General features: G+C 52.4%; 2 protein-coding genes across 6 annotated transcripts in view; both read left to right on the top strand.

The window, feature by feature from the left end:
* Positions 1–5,984: 5,984 nt before the first annotated feature.
* On the top strand, positions 5,985–17,435 carry FN3K (fructosamine 3 kinase). 2 transcript variants are annotated; one of them, XM_033847163.2, is made up of 6 exons: positions 5,985–6,386; positions 9,024–9,175; positions 10,027–10,118; positions 10,480–10,562; positions 15,986–16,108; positions 16,996–17,435. In XM_033847163.2, the coding sequence occupies exons 1-6, from the start codon at positions 6,246–6,248 to the stop codon at positions 17,332–17,334; spliced, it is 930 nt and encodes a 309-aa protein (XP_033703054.1). In that variant the 5' UTR covers positions 5,985–6,245; the 3' UTR covers positions 17,335–17,435. The 2 variants fall into 2 exon arrangements, with proteins under 2 accessions (XP_033703054.1, XP_073654211.1); XM_073798110.1 differs by lacking the exon at positions 5,985–6,386 and adding an exon at positions 8,035–8,214.
* Positions 17,436–18,332: 897 nt separating this feature from the next.
* The window catches only part of TBCD (tubulin folding cofactor D), a 173,797-nt gene continuing 172,487 nt past the window's right edge, over positions 18,333–19,642 (top strand). For 3 of the 4 annotated variants that reach the window (XM_033847160.2, XM_073798105.1, XM_073798104.1), the window contains exon 1: positions 18,334–18,664. In XM_033847160.2, coding sequence (XP_033703051.1) covers positions 18,457–18,664 — 208 coding nt within the window. In that variant the 5' untranslated portion in view covers positions 18,334–18,456. Of the gene's footprint in view, positions 18,665–19,642 lie in introns of all 4 variants that reach the window. The other variant, XM_073798103.1, reaches the window with a different exon arrangement.

Below are 19,642 nucleotides of genomic sequence, written 5' to 3'. Positions count from 1 at the left end.
CAGTTTAACTGCTGTTCTTCTCACCCTGTGAGATTTGGTTAACAGTAAAGGGAGGTTGAAGATAACTATCAAATTGCATTTCAGGGAAGAAGCCAGTTGGTGGCCCCTGAGCCAGAAGCCAGCTCTGGCTCAGGGCTTGGAGGATGCGGGTGTTAGAGAGGACAGTGTTTCATGAGGTGGGTCCGATAGGGTGCGTACACGTTTGCCTCTCATCTTTTTGTTCCTGTTTACAGGTCAGGGCCCCTCAGTGGAAATCAGAAGCAGAACTGATGCCTTCAGAGTTTGTTTTTTGTGGGACGGGAGAGAGGACTGTGACTTTTTTTTATCACTTTAATGATTACCCTTTTTAAACTCTCAGTTATTGATGTTTCTTCATTGCAGTGGCGGCAGTGGCATAAAAAATAAATAAAATTTCTCCATGCGCAAAGTGTGTCTGATTGACGAAAGATGACACAGGAAGGATGTATTTCAGTTGGAGGAAATTTCTCACTGTGCTCGGGGGCTGAGGTTGTCCCATCAGGACACCTGCCGTGAAACTTCCAAGCCCAGCCTGGGCCAGGAGGCATGTTGGGGAGAAACCTGTCCCCCACAAATCTCTCAGCAGGTATCCCTGGTCCCCCCTTCCCTTCCTGGGGCCCCGGCCCTGGGCTGAGGAATCCCACCAGGTGAATGGGGGGGGGCCTATGCCTGGGGGCTGTGTCAGGTGCAGGGAGCGGCTGCTTCTGCCCCATGGTGGCCCCCGCCATGTCAGCCCAGCATTACCAGGGACTAGAGCCAAGGCCAGAGCTTTCCTGGAGTGCCGCATCTTAGGTAGGCCGCCAGTGAGTGCAGTCAAGGCAGAGATATCGGGGAGTACCTCAGAGGTATGGCAGGCACTCAAGCGACAATTTTATGGTGTTTCCCCGCTTTTGTGATGGCGCAGTATCAGCTTTTTTTTTTTTTTTTTTTTTGCTGTGCCGGGCAGCATGCAGGATCTTAGTTCCCTGACCAGGGATCAAACCCATGCCCACTGCAGTGGAAGCGCAGAGTCTTAACCACTGGATGCCAGGGAAGTCCCCTCTGTCAGCTTTTTAAACTGCAGTTTGCTGCGATTGCTTATTCTAAAATATCTACTTTTATATATAATTTTGTATTCATAAGTATATATATTCCTATATAAAGGGTTGCCAAAATTGTATAAACCTCAGGCCCAAAGGCCACTGGACCCCCAAGAGTTGCTGTTTGTGGAGTGTTCTGTTCCCTGAAGGCCCCTCTGTGCATCTGAGGATAAGCTGGCACAAATGGATTGGGGAATATTGTCCCCATGTCCTCTCACATTCCCCCTCCTTCAAATCTAACTTACTGCTTCCGAAACACCAGGAAATCGTATAATTGGTGGCGTCCAGAACAGACTGAGGCGAGGCCTGGAAGGCTATCTTGGGAGTGAAGTGTGTATCTTCAGGGCTTGGGTTTTGAGATCGCTCTTAGGCTCATTGTAGGTTTGTGGCTCAGACCACCAGCTGAGACGACAGAGGGAATTCTCGTGAAAGAGGGTCTGACCGAAGTGGGTGCCCCGACTGTAAAAAAAAAAAAAAAAAAAAAAGGCTGGGGTTCTGACAGGGTTCCGTCTTGCTGTGCAAAGTCCCACTCGGGTGGTTCAGCAGCTGTGGAGGCCACAGGCCACCACTGTGCTGTCTTGAGCTTCATGTCTGCAGGGCAGTGTCAGAAAGACACTTGTAAACTGTTGGGACTGTGTTATGGGATGATGTTAATGGGCTGGATTCTGTTTGGGATTCAGAGGGAATCTGGGAAATTATAGCCAAAATCAGGGAGGAAAATGCACATTTTGGAAAGTTCAGTTTGCTTCAGAGAGCAGTGCACCCAACCCCTGGAAGAAGGTGCCAGTTTGCTCCAAACAGACATGAATCTAGCAAACCTTTGCCCTGCATCACACAGGACTATGTGTCTATGGCATCCTAGTTGAGGGGTCAGGAACCCATCCTAGTGAATGGTCTTAGAAGCCTGGAGACCTTCCACCTCAGGTATCATGGAAACCATGCTGTACTAGGGGCTGTGGGACCAGTACAAGAGGCGAGTCTTAAGTGAGTTATGTGAGTTTTGAATCCATTCCTAAAGTGGGCCCAGCAGAAGACCTAAATAGACATTTTTCCAAAGAAGACACACAGATGGACAACATGAAAAGATGCTCACCATGGCTAATTATTAGAGAAATGCCAATCAAAACTACAGTGAAGTACGACCTCACGCCAGTCAGAATGGCCATCATTAAAAGTCTATAAATAAATTCTGGAGAGGGTGTGGAGAAAAAGGAACCCTCCTACACCATTGGTGGGAATGCAAATTGGTGCAGCCACTATGGAGAACAGTATGGAGTTTCCCTAAAAAAACTAAAAATAGCACTTCCCTGGTGGTCCAGTGGTTAAGAATCCACCTTCCAATGCAGGGGACACGGGTTCAATCCCTGGTTGGGGAAATAAGATCCCACATGCCAAGGAGCAACTAAACCTGCGCACCGTAGCTAGAGAGAAGCCCACAACAAAGAGCCTGCGTGCCGCAACGAAGACCCAGCACAGTCAAAATAAAAAAAAAAAGGAAAAAACCCATGATTTTCAACCAGGAGCAATTTAAAAACAAACAAAAAAACTAAAAATAGAGTTACCATATGATCTAGCAACCCCATTCCTATCATATATCTGGAAAAGGTGAAAACTCTAATTCAAAAAGATACATGTGGGGCTTCCCTGATGGTGCAGTGGTTAAGAATCCGCCTGCCAAGTCAGGGGACATAGGTTTGTGCCCTGGTCCGGGAAGATCCCACATGCCACAGAGCAACTAAGCCCGTGAGCCACAACTACTGAGCCTGCACTCTGGAGCCCGCGAGCCACAACTACTGAGTCCACGTGCTACAACTACTGAAGCCTGCATGCCTAGAGCCTGTGCTCCGCCACAAGAGAAGCCACTGCAATGAGAAGCCCGCACACCGCAATTGAGAGTAGCCCCAGCTCGATGCAACTAGAGAAAGCCTATGCACAGCAACGAAGACACAACACAGCCAAAAATAAAATAAATTTATATATAAAAAAAGAAGATACATGCACCCCAGTGTTCATAGCAGCACTATTTACAATAGCCGAGACATGGAAGCAACCTAAACGTCCATCGACAGATGAATGGATAAAGAAGATGTGGTATATATATACAATGAAATACTACTCTGCCATTAAAAATAATGAAATAATGCCCTTTGCAGCAACGTGGATGGACCTAGAGATTATCATACTTAAGTAAATCAGACAAAGACAAATACCATATGATATCACTTACATGTGGAATCTAAAATATGACATAAATGAACTTATTTATGAAACAGAAACAGACACAAAAAACAAACTTATGGTTACCACAGGGGAAAGCGGGTAGGGGAAGTATAAATTAGAAATTTGGGATTACAGATACAAACAACTATATATAAAACAGATAAACAAGAACCTACTGTATAGCACAGGGAACTATATTCAATATCTTGTAATAAACCATAATGGAAAAGAATATGAAAAAAATATATAAATGTATAACTGAATCACCTTGCTATACAGAAATTAACACAACATTGTAAATCAACTATACTTCAATAAAATAAATTAAAAAAAATAAAAAATAAAGTGGGCCCAGGTAACAACACCCATGGGCTTGTTGGAGATGAACTAGCTCCCTGGCGAGAGCCCTGCCAGTAAACACTGCTCAGCATGTCTAGAGCCTGTCTCCCAGGGTGAGGGGTGGGGGGCTTATGGTGCTTATGCTTATGGTGAAGGCCAGGATGGTGGGCTAGCCTTGACACCTGGACCACGACCACCGGCCCTGCTGGCAGCCAGGCCTTAGGATCCCAACCCCTGCCCCAGCTGCCTGATTTCAGAACGAGCTGTTGTGATGGCCCTGGGGCTGTGCCCACAGCTGCCTTCCTGGTGCCCCTTTTCTGAGCAGCATTACACCCTCCCCACCCTCCTGAGACTCCCCCCACACGGAGCAATGGGACACATTTGGCCATGGGCTGTATTTCCCTTCTCGGTGCCACTGGACTTGGTATTCACCATAAGGGTCTGAGTGAGCAGGAGAGTCGCTCCTCTGCACAGTGACCCCAGTACCTTGGCTGGTTCTACCACCCCAATTCACACCCCCAGATACATTTCCTGAGAACTCCTGCAATAGCTACCTGAGTTTTAGCTACAGTTGGGGCTGAGAGGTGCCATCTGCACCTTTGCAGCCATCATTCTGGTTCTTGGGGAACCAGGAGACTGGCCGTAGTGGGGAAGGGGCTGCTTGGATGTGTCTGAGTCACATCTCCCAGTTAAGCCTCCTACCACAAACCAAAACTCAAATGCAGGCTTGGGAGGAGGGTGGGCTGGTTTGCGAAGTCAGAGTTCTCTCCTAGGCATGTGTGTTCATGCTGAGGATTCTGCCCTTGGACCCAGGGCTGCCCAGATGGGAGCTGGGAGGCCTGGGGAGCAGCCCCAAGTGCCTGGGTTCGGGACCAGTAAGATGGTGTGCCCCTGCCTGGCTGCCACCCAGCATGTTCAGACCCTGCTTGGGCAAACCGTGGCCACAGCCCAGAATGGGGCTCAGTCAAGACCAGCGTCTCCTGCAAGAAAGGGCAGGAAGGGGCAGAAGGGTGGAGCTCACGGGCACCTGACCCTGGCAGCTTTGGGACTGGGTTTAGACCAAAGATTTGGAATTCCGAGAAAACAGAGAAAACAGGATGGAAATCATAAGGAAAAAGCTGAAGAAGCTGAAGGCAACTTCCCGGGGTTGGAGGACCCAAGTTTCCATCCTGAAATGGCCCACCTGTCCTGCCCAGAGGAGACTCATCTTGGGCACTTCCCTGGGGAATTGTCACATACTGGCCACAAAGAGAGGATCCAAAAGCCTCCAGAGAGAGAATAGTTTCCACGCAGAGAATAAGAATCCAACTGGTTTCCAGCTTCTCAACAGCACGGGAGCTGGAAGGTGAGGCCACAGAGCCATCTCAGTGATGCAAGAACAGCCTGGAATTCCATATCCAGCAGGACTGCCCATCGAGAATAAAGATGTCTGCAGAAGTGCGAGAGCTTGTCTTTACTGTCACGGATCCCTTTTGGGGATGCAATAGGAGCTTGGGCTTCGCCAGACTGAGAGGGAGAGCTGGGAGGAGGGAGACTTGCGGGGGTCAGACCCTTCTTACAGATGCCAAGCAGTCTCCTGCCCACCTGCTCTCGGCCATGCATGTGTACATGCCTTTGAACACATGTGTGTGTACAAACACATACATGTGTGTGTTTTTTCTTAATATTATTTATTTGGCTGCACCGGGTCTTAGCTGCAGCATGCGGGATCTTCATTACGGCATGTGGGATCTTTAGTTGTGGCATGTGGGATCTAGTTCCCTGACCAGGTATGGAACCTGGGCCCCCTGCATTGGGAGAGCAGAGTCTTAACCACTGGACCACCAGGGAAGTCCTGGCACATCTGTGCCAGGAAGCTCCCTTCCTGGGACAGCCAGCCTCTGTAATCAGAAGTCCCACTCCGGGTGTGGTCAGCTGCCTGGTATCAGAAGCCCAAGAGCAGACTCTATCTCTGATGGGCACCAGGTGCCCTGATGAGCAAGCCCAGTGCCAGCAACCGGTGTCATCAGGCAGTGCCTGGGGCCCGGCAGGACGTGGTCAAGACTGCCAGCCTTCTGTGGACAGTGTGAGACCTAGCAAGGCCTGTGACCTGCATCCCAGGGACGGCAATCTCCCCTGGACTGTCCTGGGTATTGCTTGGTGGGAGGGCTCTGGGCCGAGGCTCAGAGAGGGTTCAGGAAGCCTCTGTGCAGGGAGGTCAGGCCCTACAGGGCCTCTGGGCAAGTCCCAGCCGGGTCCAGGCTCACTGACTGTGGACACACGGGAGGGCACCGCCCCCACGTCTGTCCCCCTATCAGAGAGCTCCGCCCTCCTCCCATAGCGCTGGGTCCGCCCGGCTTGGCCTATGGGATGGGGGCGGCGAGCGCTTGCCCGGCCTAACTGAACTCCCGCTCTCATTCTCCTGCGGGAGGAAGACCGGGAGACCGGGAGGCCGGACACCCGGGCGCTGGGAGCCCTTAGGCCAAACAGACGCCTCCACCGCGGACAGCTGCCTCGGCAGCGGCGAGCTCGCGTCTGGCCCCGCTGTCTGCGCGGTCCCAGGTCCCCCGTGTCCCCGTGTCTCCCGTCCCCCATCCCGCCGCCGGCCCCATGGAGCAGCTGCTGCGCGCGGAGTTGCGCACCACGACCCTGCGCGCCTTCGGGAGCCCCGGGGCCGGCTGCATCAGCGAGGGACGCGCCTACGACACGGATGCCGGTCCCGTGTTCATCAAGGTCAACCGCAGGACGCTGGTGCGTGCCCCCCACCCCATCCCGTCCCACCCCACCCTTCCCTGCGGCCTGAGCCTGCACCTGGAGCTGGAGGGGAGAAGGGGTTGAGGGTGGGGGAGGGCTGGAAGGAAGCGGGGGAGGAGAGGAAGGTGGTGAGGGGGCTCAGGCGCTCAGGGGCTCAGGGAGAGGGAGCGCCGCGGTCTGGTTCTGGGCCAGGCCTGGCAGTCACAGCCCTGGGGTCAGCTTGCGGCCTTGCAGAGGCTCAAGCGTTTTCTGTGGGATTCCGAGGTTTTGTCTGCTCTGGGATTAATTTACTTCCTTTTGCCTGGATGCACAGGAGTTTTTGGTGTCCGTTTTAATTTCTCAACCATTCAAGCACGGGGGTCGGTGAAGCTTGGGGTCCTGGGCTGCTTCTGCCACTCCCCAGGGGCTCAGCTCTGGACTCCGTTCCCCACAGCCCCTGGGTCCTCCCCGGCAGATGGAAAGAGGCAGGAAGAACCCTTGCGCGACACAGAGAGCCGGGCTTCTTCTGTTCCTTCTACTCACAGGCCATGCTTGTGTTGGACCTGGTTTCCATTGCCCGCTTAAAATATTGCTGTTAAATGTACATGGAAAATAGTAACACTTTACAGATGGAGAAACTGACCATAGTGTGTGCACCGCAGGTGCTGAGGATGGCGCTCCCTTGGCCCTGGTGGGCAGCTCCAAGGAGGCCCCTGGTGCTCTGTGGGCCAGGCCCCTTTGAGATGCGGCAGTGGGGAGGGGGTGTTGGCTGTGGGCTGGAGGAAATCCCAGAGTGACCCCTCCAGTCCCCCTGTGGAACTGCCAACGTTTAGGATGGACAGTGGGTCGGCATTGGTCCGGCATCCCTGCTCTGTTGGCACCAGGAACTGTTAAAGAATCTGGTTTCAGTACCCAAATCCCTCAAAACGATAAGGCCCACCCACTGGGAAGCTGTATTGGGTTCAGGGTTCACGCTGGCCCTGGAAACTTCGCAGCTGGTTCCTGAAAGCTCTTCCAGGCTGGGATCCCATTTTTTTTTTTTTTTTTTTTGCGGTACGCGGGCCCCCCACCGCTGCGGCCTCTCCCGCCGCGGAGCACAGGCTCCGGACGCGCAGGCCCAGCGGCCATGGCTCACGGGCCCAGCCGCTCCACGGCATGTGGGATCCTCCCAGACCGGGGCACGAACCCGTGCCCCCTGCATCGGCAGGCGGACTCTCAACCACTGCGCCACCAGGGAAGCCCTGGGATCCCATTTTTCACCCTTGAAACCTTCAGTGCTGGCACACAGGAGGTGATCAATCAATACACGAGAACAGGTGATAGGTGAGGCCCTCAGGATGTAAGCAATCTGGAGCCCAAGTGTCCTCATCCCTTGTACGTTTGGGGTCTCACCCTGGGAGCATGGCTGGGGGTCACTGGACAGCCCACTCCATGATTCTAGGTGTGGATTGGCAGTTAGGAGGACACCTTGCACATTCTCCCCTCAGGTTCTTGAATTAAAGGATGGAATTCTTTTCCTGTGTGGAAATAGATGCTTTGATCTTGTTCACGAAGGTTAATTCTGTAAGCCAGAGGTATTCACAAACCATGTTAACAAACACTTTTTTTTTTTTTTTGCGGTATGCGGGCCTCTCACTGTTGTGGCCTCTCCCGTTGCGGAGCACAGGCTCCGGATGCGCAGGTTCAGCGGCCATGGCTCACGGGCCCAGCCGCTCCACGGCATGTGGGATCTTCCAGGACTGGGGCACAAACCCGTGTCCCCTGCATTGGCAGGCGGACTCTCAACCACTGCGCCACCAGGGAAGCCCAACAAACACATTTTTAACCCAGATGTAGTGTACCTAAGGTGAGAGTTCACCTAATTTAAAAATGGGATATTTGTACAAAATGTTTTAGAAGTAGGAAGACCCCTGGGTCCCAGTGGAGGCTGTTCCGCTGCCCTGGGGAGTGGCTGTCTTCTTCTTGGGTGGGGTGCATGGCTCCTTCCCAGCCTCCAGGCCCTGGTGGGTGCTTGCCTCTGGGGACTGGCCCTGGACCCCCCAGCCCCTGCCTTCCCCCGCCCCAAGTGTGTGCCCCAGTCACTTTGGCATGCCCCCCCATGCTGCCCTGTGCTGCCTCTCATTTGCTGTAAGTGCTCAAGGCATCGTGGGGGCAGGTAACCTGGAAGGGGACCCAGGCCCAGCCGCATACCCTCCACTAACCTGTACTTCAAGGCACCCCACCAGCACCCCCATGGCACCCTGTGGCACCCCACAGCGCCCCACTATACCCCCAGCACCCTCATGGTCTACTACAACACCTCATAGCACTCCCGCCACCCCACAGTACCTTCATGGCACTCCCAGCACCTCCCAGCACCCCCAGCACCCCACCCCCCATGGCCTGTGCTTCCTTACCTCTCAGAGCAAGCACTTGGTGCAGGCCTCAGCATCCTGTCCACCCTAAGCTCTCAGCGCAGCCCCTTCCTATCCAAAGGGGGCCACATTGCGTCCCACCCTCTGGGGGCTGATGCCTTGCTCCCCAGCCAGTTTTCAGCAACTGGAGGTCCTGGGTGCTTGCAATCCCACATGGTGGCTTCTGTGCAGGGCTGTGAGCCTCAGCCTGGCTGCATAGCCCTTGCTGGCATCGGAGTTCACGGCCATGTTCTGGACGCAGGCCCGGCAGATGTTTGAGGGGGAGATGGCGAGCCTGGAGGCTCTTCGGAGCACTGGCCTGGTGCGGGCGCCTCAGCCTATCAAGGTGATTGACCTGCCTGGAGGTGGGGCTGCCTTTGTGATGGAGCATCTGAAGATGAGGGGCCTGAGCAGGTGAGAGAGAGAGAGAGAGAGAGAGAGAGAGAGTGTGTGTGTGTGTGTGTGTGTGAGAGAGAGAGAGAGAGAGAGAGAGAGAGAGAGAGAGAGAGGGAGACAGAGAGACAGAGAGAGGAAGATGAGAGAGAGGGGGAGCAGCCTCTTGCTGAGCTGCCCATACAACTCCATGCAGGGAGCAGAGGCAGGGCCCAGAGCCACACCTGCCATCCCTGATGGAGGCAGGAGCTCTTGCTTTCCATGCAGGGTCAGAGTCCGAGGTTAGTTTGGCTCCACAAAGTTGTGCCAAATAAGCGTGTTTGAACCATCCATTGCTTTGTGCTCAGAGGGCACCCGTGCCAGCTCAGTTTGGGCAGTGAGGTCTGATCTAGTAATTATCTGAAGTCCTTAATTTTTTTTTCTAATTATTAAAGTTATGTATGTTCATTGTTTAAAAAATGGTGGAAGACGCAAACTCATGTAAAGAAAACTAAAGGCACCCGTCATCCCAGAAGCAGGGAGCAGTCACTGCTACATTTTGGTGTGTGATTATCATCCCAGTCTTTTTCTTATATGTGATTTACATTTGTTTTTACAAAAATTGGGAGCCTTTTTTTTTTTTTTTTTACTCTACTTAACATTACTTTTTCCCTTGATTTGTCCCTTAATTCCCAGTACCTCTGTGAGCTTCAACAGAAGCCTACCCCTCTTGGTGATTTTATACTATTTTGTTTTTTGGAGGTCATTGCCTACAGTTCATTTTTTTCAGTTTTTAAAGAACAGAGAGTAGTTTTTAAAACATTTCTCAAAATGGAACATGCGAGCTGGTTGTTGTTTCTTATTTTAATTGGCTGCATTTCTTCTTTCCTCAGTCAGGCATCAAAACTTGGAGACCAGATGGCAGATTTGCACCTTTACAACCAGAAGCTCAGGGAGAAGTTGAGGGAGGAGGAGAACAGAGTGGGTATGTTCAGACTGCAGTTGTGCACCCTTGACCTGGGTGCATCTACCCTGGGTTGGTGCTTAGGGGGGATATTTCAGTAATGGGTTGGGTTGCACACCACCTGCCTGTAGACCGCAGTGTGAAAAAAGAGATTGTTAAATAAGAATTTTGATGATAAGCTGGTAGAATCAGCTCATGACCCCTCTGCTGTCCAGTGTGCTTGAGATAGGCGTGTCCTTGCTGGTCCATGTGTGGACCAATTGCTACCATGTGTAGTATAACCTCAGCCACCCATGTTCCAGTGGTGCAGCCCAGGCCCATCCTGATGCTCTGCTGAGGTCTGACATTTAAGAGAAAGCCAAGCAGCACTTTCTGTTGACAGGCCAGAGGGCTGAGGGTGCCGGGCCCCAGTATGTGAGCAAGTTCGGCTTCCACACGGTGACGTGCTGCGGCTTCATCCCACAGGTGAGTGCCTGGGCGAGGATGCTTCTGCTTAGTTCCTGATGCCCCAATGCTGGTCACCCCACCCCTTGTGTGTGACAGAGTGCCAGTCCACTGGGCACCAGCAAGTCTGACTACCTGATTTCTTCTTTTTTCTTTATTTTTATAAATTTATTTATTTATTTATTTATTTATTTTTGGCTGTGTTGGGTCTTCGTTTCTGTGCGAGGGCTTTCTCTAGTTGCGGCGAGCGGGGGCCGCTCTTCATCGCGGTGCTTGGGCCTCTCACTATCGTGACCTCTCTTGTTGCGGAGCACAGGCTCCAGAGGCGCGGGCTCCAGACGCGCAGGCTCAGTAGCTGTGGCGCATGGGCTTAGTTGCTCCGCGGCACGTGGGATCTTCCCAGACCAGAGCTCGAACCCGTGTCCCCTGCATTGGCAGGTGGATTCTTAACCACTGTGCCACCAGGGAAGCCCCTGACTACCTGATTTCTGAAAGCAGAGTGTGAGTTGTGATAAATGGGCTGGGGAGAGTAGATGTCGAGGTTCACTGAGCAGAGCTCAGAGGAGGTGGGGAGCTGTGAGGCAGGTAGAAGAGCATTCTGAGCAGAGGAAACAGCAGGTGCAAAGGCCGTATCACAGGAGGGCATGTGCTAAGTGTGGAGGATGGAAGTGGGTGGGGGTAAGGCAGCATTAGAGGTCAGGGACTAAGTCCTGGTCACTCAGCCCGTCTCCTGGGGCCTTTAAAAATTATTAGTACTATTGAAAAAAAAAAACTATTAGTACTATTGAGAGGTAATTCAGTGACATAAATGTCACTTTTAAAGTGTACAGTTCAGTGGTTTTTAGTATATTCACAGTGTTATGCAGCCACCACCACTATCTGACTCCAAAACATTTTCATCACCCCAAAGAGAAACCACATACCCATTAGTAGCCACTCCCCATTCCCCCGCCCTCAGTCACCGGCAACCATGAATCTCTTTCTGTCTTTAGGGTTTGCCTATTCTGGACATTTCATATAAATGGAATCATATTGTACAATAGATATACTTTTATGTCTGCCTGGTGTGGGCAGAGGTCTGTTCTTCCAGGTGGAGGTCACTAGAGGCAAGATCCTTATGAAGCTGGAGGCAGATTTAGGGATCTTATTCAAGGGGTAGCCCTCACATCTGGGGTCCCTAGAACTGTACCTGGTGGTTTACCAGGCTTGTTAAGACCCTGTGAATCTCTGCTGAAGCCAGCTCCCCTGGGGGTTACACACCTGTCTGGAGCTAGTGACCAGCACAATAGTGTGGTCCCAGCCCAGTATGGCCAAATATGGCTTGTTGTCCTGCTTCAGATGTTGAGTTGAAGAGCTATGAGTCTACAGAGATTTGGTTGACCTCACACAGTGGCTTTTCAAGAACTGAGGAATGAACTTGTACACAGAACCCTGATGTGTGAAGCAGGTGAGGATGGGGCTGGCCTGTTAGGGACACAGGCAGCCCCCGAGTGCCCCTTCAGAGTCCAGGATCAGTGAACCAACCTAGTTTAGCTGCAGCCCAGCCAGGAGGGGGCAGGAAACCTGGGAGGCCACCTGGTCCACCTCCTTGTGCTGTGACAAGATGGTACTGGATGGAGTGTCCGATGGACATAGCATGGATGGACCAGCCTGAAGTTTCAAGAGGCTCCCTGCTCCTTGGGAGGACTGAGTGAGCCCTTAGGGACTGCAGCCATTCATGGGGCAACCCTGAATGGTGGCACCTAGTGAGCTGAGCCCTGTTGGGGCCATTGGCTCGGTCAGAGGACTGACACAGTTTATTTGCTGCTGTGTCCGACTCAACTCCCCAGTTGCCATCGCAACACCAGGAGGCGGGTTGCCATTGACCCGTTTTATGGATGAGGAAAATGATGTGCAGAGAAGCCAGGTGGTACCTGAGTCATGCAGCTGGTAAGCGGAGGGGCCAGGGTTTGGCCCTGTCTGGCTTCAGAGCATAGGCCCTGACTGCCACACATCCTGACCCACCTGGTCCAGGTGAAAGCTGGGTCCTCCTACCAGCTATGCACCCAGGCGGCCCCACCTTTGGTAGCTCAGGGGAAGGTCATATATTTTCGTGGGTGAGGGCATCATGGCCCATTGGTTCAGGTGGAGGGCTAGCCAGTGCTGGTCTCCAGCTGTGTCTTCATGACCTGGTCGTCTAGGAGGTAGACCGAGGCTGGGACACTAGGGGCCTGGGCAGGCAGATGGAGCACGAGGGCATGCCATCCCATACGCCTCAGGCTGTTTGGGGAGGGGGTCTCCCGCCTTCTCTTGAGGTGCACCTAGCACCAAGGGGGTGAACACAGGGCCTCAGCCACCACAACCCTCTGCACAGGGAGTCTCCATGCTGAGGATGCTGACCAGGGACGCATGCTCTCCGGAACGTTCCTCCCTTAAGGAATTTCACAAAGTAACCCTTTGTATAAAATAAGCTTTTCATCTTTTTTTCTAAACAACTCTATTAAAGTATAACTGACATAAAATAAACTGCACCTATTTAAAATGTACAGTTTGGTAAGTTTTGACATATGTATGTGCCTGTGAACCGCTAACCGCAGTCAGGTCAATGAGTATATCCATCACCAAGAAAGTGTCCTCCTGCCCTTTTGTAATGTTTTCCTCCTGCCCTTCCCTGCCCCTGGCAACTGCTGATCTGTTTTCTATCACCATAGATAGGTTTTCATTTTGTGTAATTTAATATAAATGGAATCATATGGTGTGTACTCCTTTTTGTCTGGCTTCTTTCACTTAGCACAAACATTTTGATATTCATCCCTGTTGTTGCCTGTGTCAAAAGTCCATTCCATGGTATGATAAACCACAGTGTGTTTATCCATTGATGGACATCTGAGTTGTTTCCGGGTTTTGCTTTCACAAATAAAGCCGCTATGAACCTTCATGTGCAAGAGTTTGTGTGGACAAATGCTTCCATTTATTTTGGGTAAATACCTAGGAGCCAATGACTAGGTCAAATGTAGGCTTATATTTAACTTTTTAAGAAACTACCAAAATATTTTCCGAAGTGGTTATACCATTTTACATTCACACCATCAGTGTAGGAGCATGCCAGGTCCTCGGCATCCTCACATACTTGGTATTTTCCTTTTTCTAAAATTGTAGCCATCCTAGTGATTGTGAGGTATCTCAGTGAGGTTCTGTTTTCCCTGATGACTAAGGATGTGGAGCATCTATTCATGTGCTTGTTTGCCATATATTAGGGACATAATTATTTAGGATTATTATATCTTCCTCATCAGTTGACTTCCTTTCCATAGTGAGATGACTTTCTTTATACTTGGTGATATTCTTTGCTCTGAAATTTACTTCCGTATTAACATAGCTACTCCAGCTTTCTTTTTTTAAATTTTATTTATTTAATTAATTTTTATTTTTGGCTGTGTTGGCTCTTCATTGCTGTGTGCGGGCTTTCTCTAGTTGCGGTGGGTGGGGGCTATTCTTTGTTGCCGTTCGCGGGCTTCTCATTGCGGTGGCTTCTATTATTGCGGAGCACGGGCTCTAGGCGCGTGGCCTTAAGTAGTTGTGGCTCACGGGCTCTAGAGCACAGGCTCAGTAGTTGTGGCATGCAGGCCCAGTTGCTCCATGGCATATGGGATCTTCCCAGACCACGGCTTGAACCCGTGTCCCCTGCATTGGCAGGCGATTCTTAACCACTGTGCCACCAGGGAAGCCCTCCAGCTTTCTTTTGACTAGTGTTAGCATGATTTATTTTTTCTATCCTCTTAACCTGTTTCTGTTTTTATATATAAAGTGCATTTCTTGTACACAGCTTATAATTTGGTTAAAAAATATAATTGGATTAAAAATAATTGCTTTATTTTTCTAACCTGTTGATCTCTTGTCATTTAACTGGGGTGTTTAGACACATTTAATGTACTTATTGATATGGTTAGGTTTGGAACTGTTGTCATTTCTTTTTTATTTGTCTTATCTGTTCTCTGCTCCCCTTTTATTCTTTTTTCTTTATTGTTGTTGTTTTTATAAATTTATTTATTTTTTGGTGCATTGAGTCTTCGTTGTTGGGTCTTCATTGCTGCGCGTGGGCTTTCTCTAGTTGCCGCGAGCGGGGGCTACTCTTCGTTACGGTGCGCGGGCTTCTCATTGCGGTGGCTTCTCTTTTTGCAGAGCTTGGGCTCTAGGCCCATGGGCTTCAGTAGTTGTGGCACGTGGGCTCAGTAGTTGTGGCTTGCAGGCTCTAGAGCGCAGACTCAGTAGTTGTGGCGCATGGGCTTAGTTGCTCCGCGGCATGTGGTATCTTCCTGGACCAGGGCTCGAACCCGTGTGCCCTGCATTGGCAGGCGGATTCTTAACCACTGCACCACCAGGGAAGTCGCACCTTTTATTCTTTTTTTTTTTTTTTTTTTTTGCGGTACGTGGCCTCTCACTGTTGTGGACTCTCCCGTTGCGGAGCACAGGCTCCAGACGCGCAGGCTCAGCGGCCATGGCTCACGGGCCTAGCTGCTCCGCGGCATGTGGGATCTTCCCGGACCGGGGCACAAACCCATGTCCCCTGCATCGGCAGGCGGACTGTCAACCACTGCGCCACCAGGGAAGCCCCCACCTTTTATTCTTTATGCTCTCTTTCGAATTAACTTTTAATGTACTTATTGATATGGTTAGATTTGGAACTGTTGTCATTTCTTTTTTATTTGTCTTCTCTGTTCTTTGCTCCCCTTTTATTCTTTATCTCTCTTTCGAATTAACTAAGTATTATTATTATTATTTTTGCGGTATGCGGGCCTCTCCCATTGCGGAGCACAGGTTCTGGACGCGCAGGCTCAGCGGCCATGGCTCACGGGCCCAGCCGCTCCGCGGCGTGTGGGATCTTCCCGGACCGGGGCACGAACCTGTGCCCCCTGCATCGGCAGGCAGACTCTCAACCACTGCGCCACCAGGGAAGCCCTAACTAAGTATTTTTAAATAATTTACTTATTTATTTTTGGCTGCATTGGGTCCTCGTTGCTGTGCGCACAGGCCTTCTCCAGCTGTGGCGAGCAGGGCCTCTCTTCGTTGCGGCGCACAGGCCTCCCACTGCGACGGCTTCTCCTGTTGGGAAGCACGGGCTCCAGGTGTGTGGGCTTCAGTAGTTGTGACTCGCGGGCTCTAGAGCGCAGGCTCAGCAGCTGTGGCGCATGGGCCCAGTTGCACCGCGGCACGCAGGATCCTCCCGGACCAGGGCCCGAACCCGTGTCCCCTACATTCGGCAGGCAGATTCCTAACTACTGCGTCACCAGGGAAGTCCCTAAGTAAGTATTTTTAATGATTCCATCTTATCTCCCTTGTTGGACAGCGATAACATTTGCTGTGCTCTTTTAGTGGTTGCTTTAGGGTTTAGGCAGATGCCATGCATACCTCTGTCCTGTGACCACCAGCTGCAGCACCAGCCCCTCCTTTCCCTTGTTGCTCAGGTGAACGAGTGGCAGGATGACTGGCCAACCTTCTTCACCCGGCACCGGCTCCAAGCACAGCTGGACCTCATTGAGAAGGACTATGCTGACCGAGAGGCACGAGAACTCTGGTCACAGCTACAGGTGGGCACAGCAGTTATCCTCTGGGAGAGGGGCTGTTCTCTTATGAGCCTACCACATTTGTGTGGGACCCCCTGCTAGAACAGAGCCAGAGTGGGGACTGCTGAGCCTGGAGCAGAGCTGGTCAAGTCGTGGACCCAGAAGTGTCCTGACTATTGGCTTGATGGGGAAGCTGAGAAGGGGATGGGACCTGAGGGCATACTTGATCCCTGAGTGCACCTCTCCCGTGTGCTTGGTCACCAGGTACTTTACCTCAAACTTTGCTCATGTGAAATGTAGGTGTTTGGCTTGTGAATGGTGGCATTTACTATTACTTTCTTGTCCATTCTTATGCTGTTTTTTTCACCAAGGCAACGTCTTACCTCTTAGAGCAGGTGTGGGTAGCACTTTGAAACCAGAGTGATTGGTTTTAAAACGTAACTCTCAAAATGTTAAAAACAGAACTCGCATATCAGTCTATCAGCATGCATCAAAGAAATTTTATTTAACTCATTGCTGAAGTAAGTAATCAGGCTACAAAAGAGGTGCAGATATATATGTGCTGTGAAATAAAAGAATAGTGCAGAAAGTTTGCTAAGTTACATACAAAAAGACTCCACTCAGGTTGTACAGTTCATATTCTACATGACAATAAAATCATAACCTCTGAGGTTCTCTACTGTATGGAAATCATTAAATTGTAGCGCTTCTAGACCTAAATTAGTAGTAAATACTAAGACAAAATTACATTTCCCTGGAGTCAGAGGATCCTTATCCCTGGGCTTGGTACAAAGTGGTGGCTGGACCCTGAGCAAACACAAGGTCGTCTTTGCCTTATTTCCAAGTACTGGATGAGGAGACTGTGGCTCCCAGGCCTGTGATAACTCTGTGTACAATAATTATTTTCTTAGGTGAAGATCCCAGATTTGTTTTGTGGCCTAGAGATTGTCCCCGCCCTTCTTCATGGGGATCTCTGGTCAGGAAATGTGGCCGAGGACGACACCGGCCCCATTATTTACGACCCGGCCTCCTTCTACGGTCATTCTGAGTTTGAACTGGCGATTGCCTTGATGTTCGGGGGGTTTCCCAGGCCCTTCTTCACCGCCTACCACCGGAAGGTCCCCAAGGCTCCAGGGTTTGACAGGCGGCTGCTGCTCTATCAGCTCTTTAACTACCTGAACCACTGGAACCACTTCGGGAAGCAGTACAGGAGCCCATCCCTGGGCACCATGAGGAAGCTTCTCAAGTAGCAGCCCGCCTGTGTCGCCTGCCCAGCCACTTGCCAAAGGACCAGGGCGGCAGTACCAGAGGCGGCTTCAGAGATGAATAAAGCCCACGGTGGTTTCAGGGATGGAACTGTGTGTGTCTTAGTTTCACCTGCGTCTCCGTCCTCCATGCAGCTGGGTTAATTTATGGGGGCCCAGACCACCTGAAATGTCTCCGACAGGCTCATTACCTATTCCAGTCTGGGGGGAACTTGGAGTTTGGATACTTTCATGACAGTTGTACAGAAATTCACACAGATCTGGGGTTTGCTTACGTGGAATGAGATGGGTGCACCTCTTGAGCAGTATCTCTGGGGCTGAGCAGGGCTCCAAGTCCACCTTACTGAGGTGGACAGGTGGAAGAAAGACCCCCCTCCCCCCATGTGCTTTAGCCACTGCCCAGCTTCTCTCCCGCGCTCCGTTTTGCAGTTGGTGTTTTTTGCTCGAATAGAAGGGTGTGTGTGTGTGGGGGGGGGGGGGGGGGCGGTAGCCTTGGGTAGGGGGTGTGCCCTGGCGGGTGCCTGGAGTGCTCAGGGTGTCGGGGTATCCAGGGGGTCGGCGTGTCGGGCTGCCACCGTGTAGGGGCGGGGCTGCCGGGCACCTCGGCCACCCGTGTGTGCGTCTCGGAAGACCTGAGCCGCGCCGTTATCACTCCTCCCGAATCACCAATTGTTTCGGGGCTTTACGAGTGCCCACTCATCCGTTGTCTGGAAAGTGCCTGTCTAGCGGGCTGGAGCCGCTCCCACTGCAGCCCCGCGCGCCTGCAGACGGCTTTGCAGAAAGACCCCCGGGACCTGAACTCAGCGCGCGTGCTCGGGGAAGGCTGCGCAGCTGGCTTGTGGGATCTTGTCACCCCACCCAGCCCTCTGGCCCCGCCTCACTCGGGGTCGGCACCGCCTCCGCGCGCAGTATTTTGGCGGCCGGCGCGCTCTGTAGCGGGGCCGGCGCGCAAGGTCGGAGGTCGTGGGGCGGGGCCGGCGTTATTGCCGTCTTCTCTGTCTCAGCAGTCTTGAGCGTTCGGTGCCTCGTGTCCCACGCCCCGCGCCCCGCGCCCCGCCCGCGTGTGGAGCCGGCTGCGAGTCTGCGGGCACCGTCCGGCCGCCGAGGATGGCCTTGAGCGAGGAGCCGGCCGTGGACGCCGTGGAGGATCCGGTGGAGGACCGGGCGGAGGATGCGGCGGAGGACGCGGCGCTGGCCTGCTGCGCCTCTCTCGAGTCGTTCGGCGAGAGCGCGGAGACGAAGGAGCTGCTCGGCCGCCTACCGGCGGTGCTTGGAGACCGCGCGGCCCGGGAGGGCGCCCTGGAGCGGTTCCGGGGTGTGTGCGGGCCGGAGGAGGGAAGGGGGCAGCGCAGGCTGTGCAGGTCTCCTTTCTTGCGGTTCCAGACACGGGCGCACGCGTGAGAAGTGGAGAGGGCAGTGGGCCTCCTGGCCGACCTCCGTCAGGAGGGGGCGGGTGGACCTCCCTTGGGCGGCTCGTCTCCAAGTTCTGTCTCCAGCCTGCCCTGGGACCACAGCAAAGAGCATTTCCTCCGAGACATCTGTGTGGACAGGGCAGTGGGAGCAGGAGAGGCGAGAACAGGTTGGAGCGGGCGGGGGCCGGGCTGGCTGTGCGGTTGTGGGGCCCCCACCCAGAGCCTTAGCTGTAGGCAGCGCCCATGGCTCTGCCAAGACTGTGCAGGACAGCGCAGGATGTCGGATAGGCGTACCGTAGGATGCTTAGTCATTAGTCTAGGTTCTCCAAGTTTAGACGGACTCTTGTAGTTGTCTATAACGGGCAACTTGCAAATGACTCCTTAGGATCCCGTGGTTAGATAACTACGTAGGGTTTTGTGATTCAGTAAAACCGTCCTCGAGGATCCTTTTAGGTAAAGAAATTTCTGTATAATTTTGTCTTCATGGGTTTGTAATGACAACTCTGAACTTCAGGAGAGGGCAGTGTGGCTGGCTGAGTGGAAAGAGCACACACTTCGGCAACTCAACCCTGGGCTTGAATACCCCTCTGCCACTTGGGGTAGTTGCTTGATTGTGCTGTTTCTCTGGCTGTCGGCTGCGGTTAGCACTGAAAATACTTCTGGCGTAGAACTGTCCTGAGGGTGAGGTGTATATCCAGGGACCAGTGAAAGCCCACTTTCCCATTCCTAGGGAGTGGTCAGGTGTGGTGCATAAAAACTGCCGTAACCCAAGTGGTCGTGGGATCTGATAGGAGCAGTTCTAGCTGCTGGTAGGAGTGGAAACCAGGCTGCATGGGATTAAGAAGGCCGTGGTGTGAGGCCTGGGAGGGCACATGGCTTGG

This window comes from Tursiops truncatus, chromosome 20 (assembly GCF_011762595.2).
Source record: "Tursiops truncatus isolate mTurTru1 chromosome 20, mTurTru1.mat.Y, whole genome shotgun sequence".
NCBI lineage: Eukaryota > Metazoa > Chordata > Mammalia > Artiodactyla > Delphinidae > Tursiops > Tursiops truncatus.
This window is presented reverse-complemented; position numbering and strand designations above follow the sequence as displayed.

What these genes read in the sequence shown, in the direction of transcription:
- FN3K (XM_033847163.2), top strand. Translation starts at nt 6,246, where the DNA reads ATGGAGCAGCTGCTGCGCGCGGAGTTGCGCACCACGACCCTGCGCGCC. An exon ending in GGAGGAGGAGAACAGAGTGG is followed by an intron (nt 10,119 to 10,479) that starts GTATGTTCAGAC and finishes TTCTGTTGACAG; the next exon opens with GCCAGAGGGCTGAGGGTGCC. An exon ending in GCTGCGGCTTCATCCCACAG is followed by an intron (nt 10,563 to 15,985) that starts GTGAGTGCCTGG and finishes CTTGTTGCTCAG; the next exon opens with GTGAACGAGTGGCAGGATGA.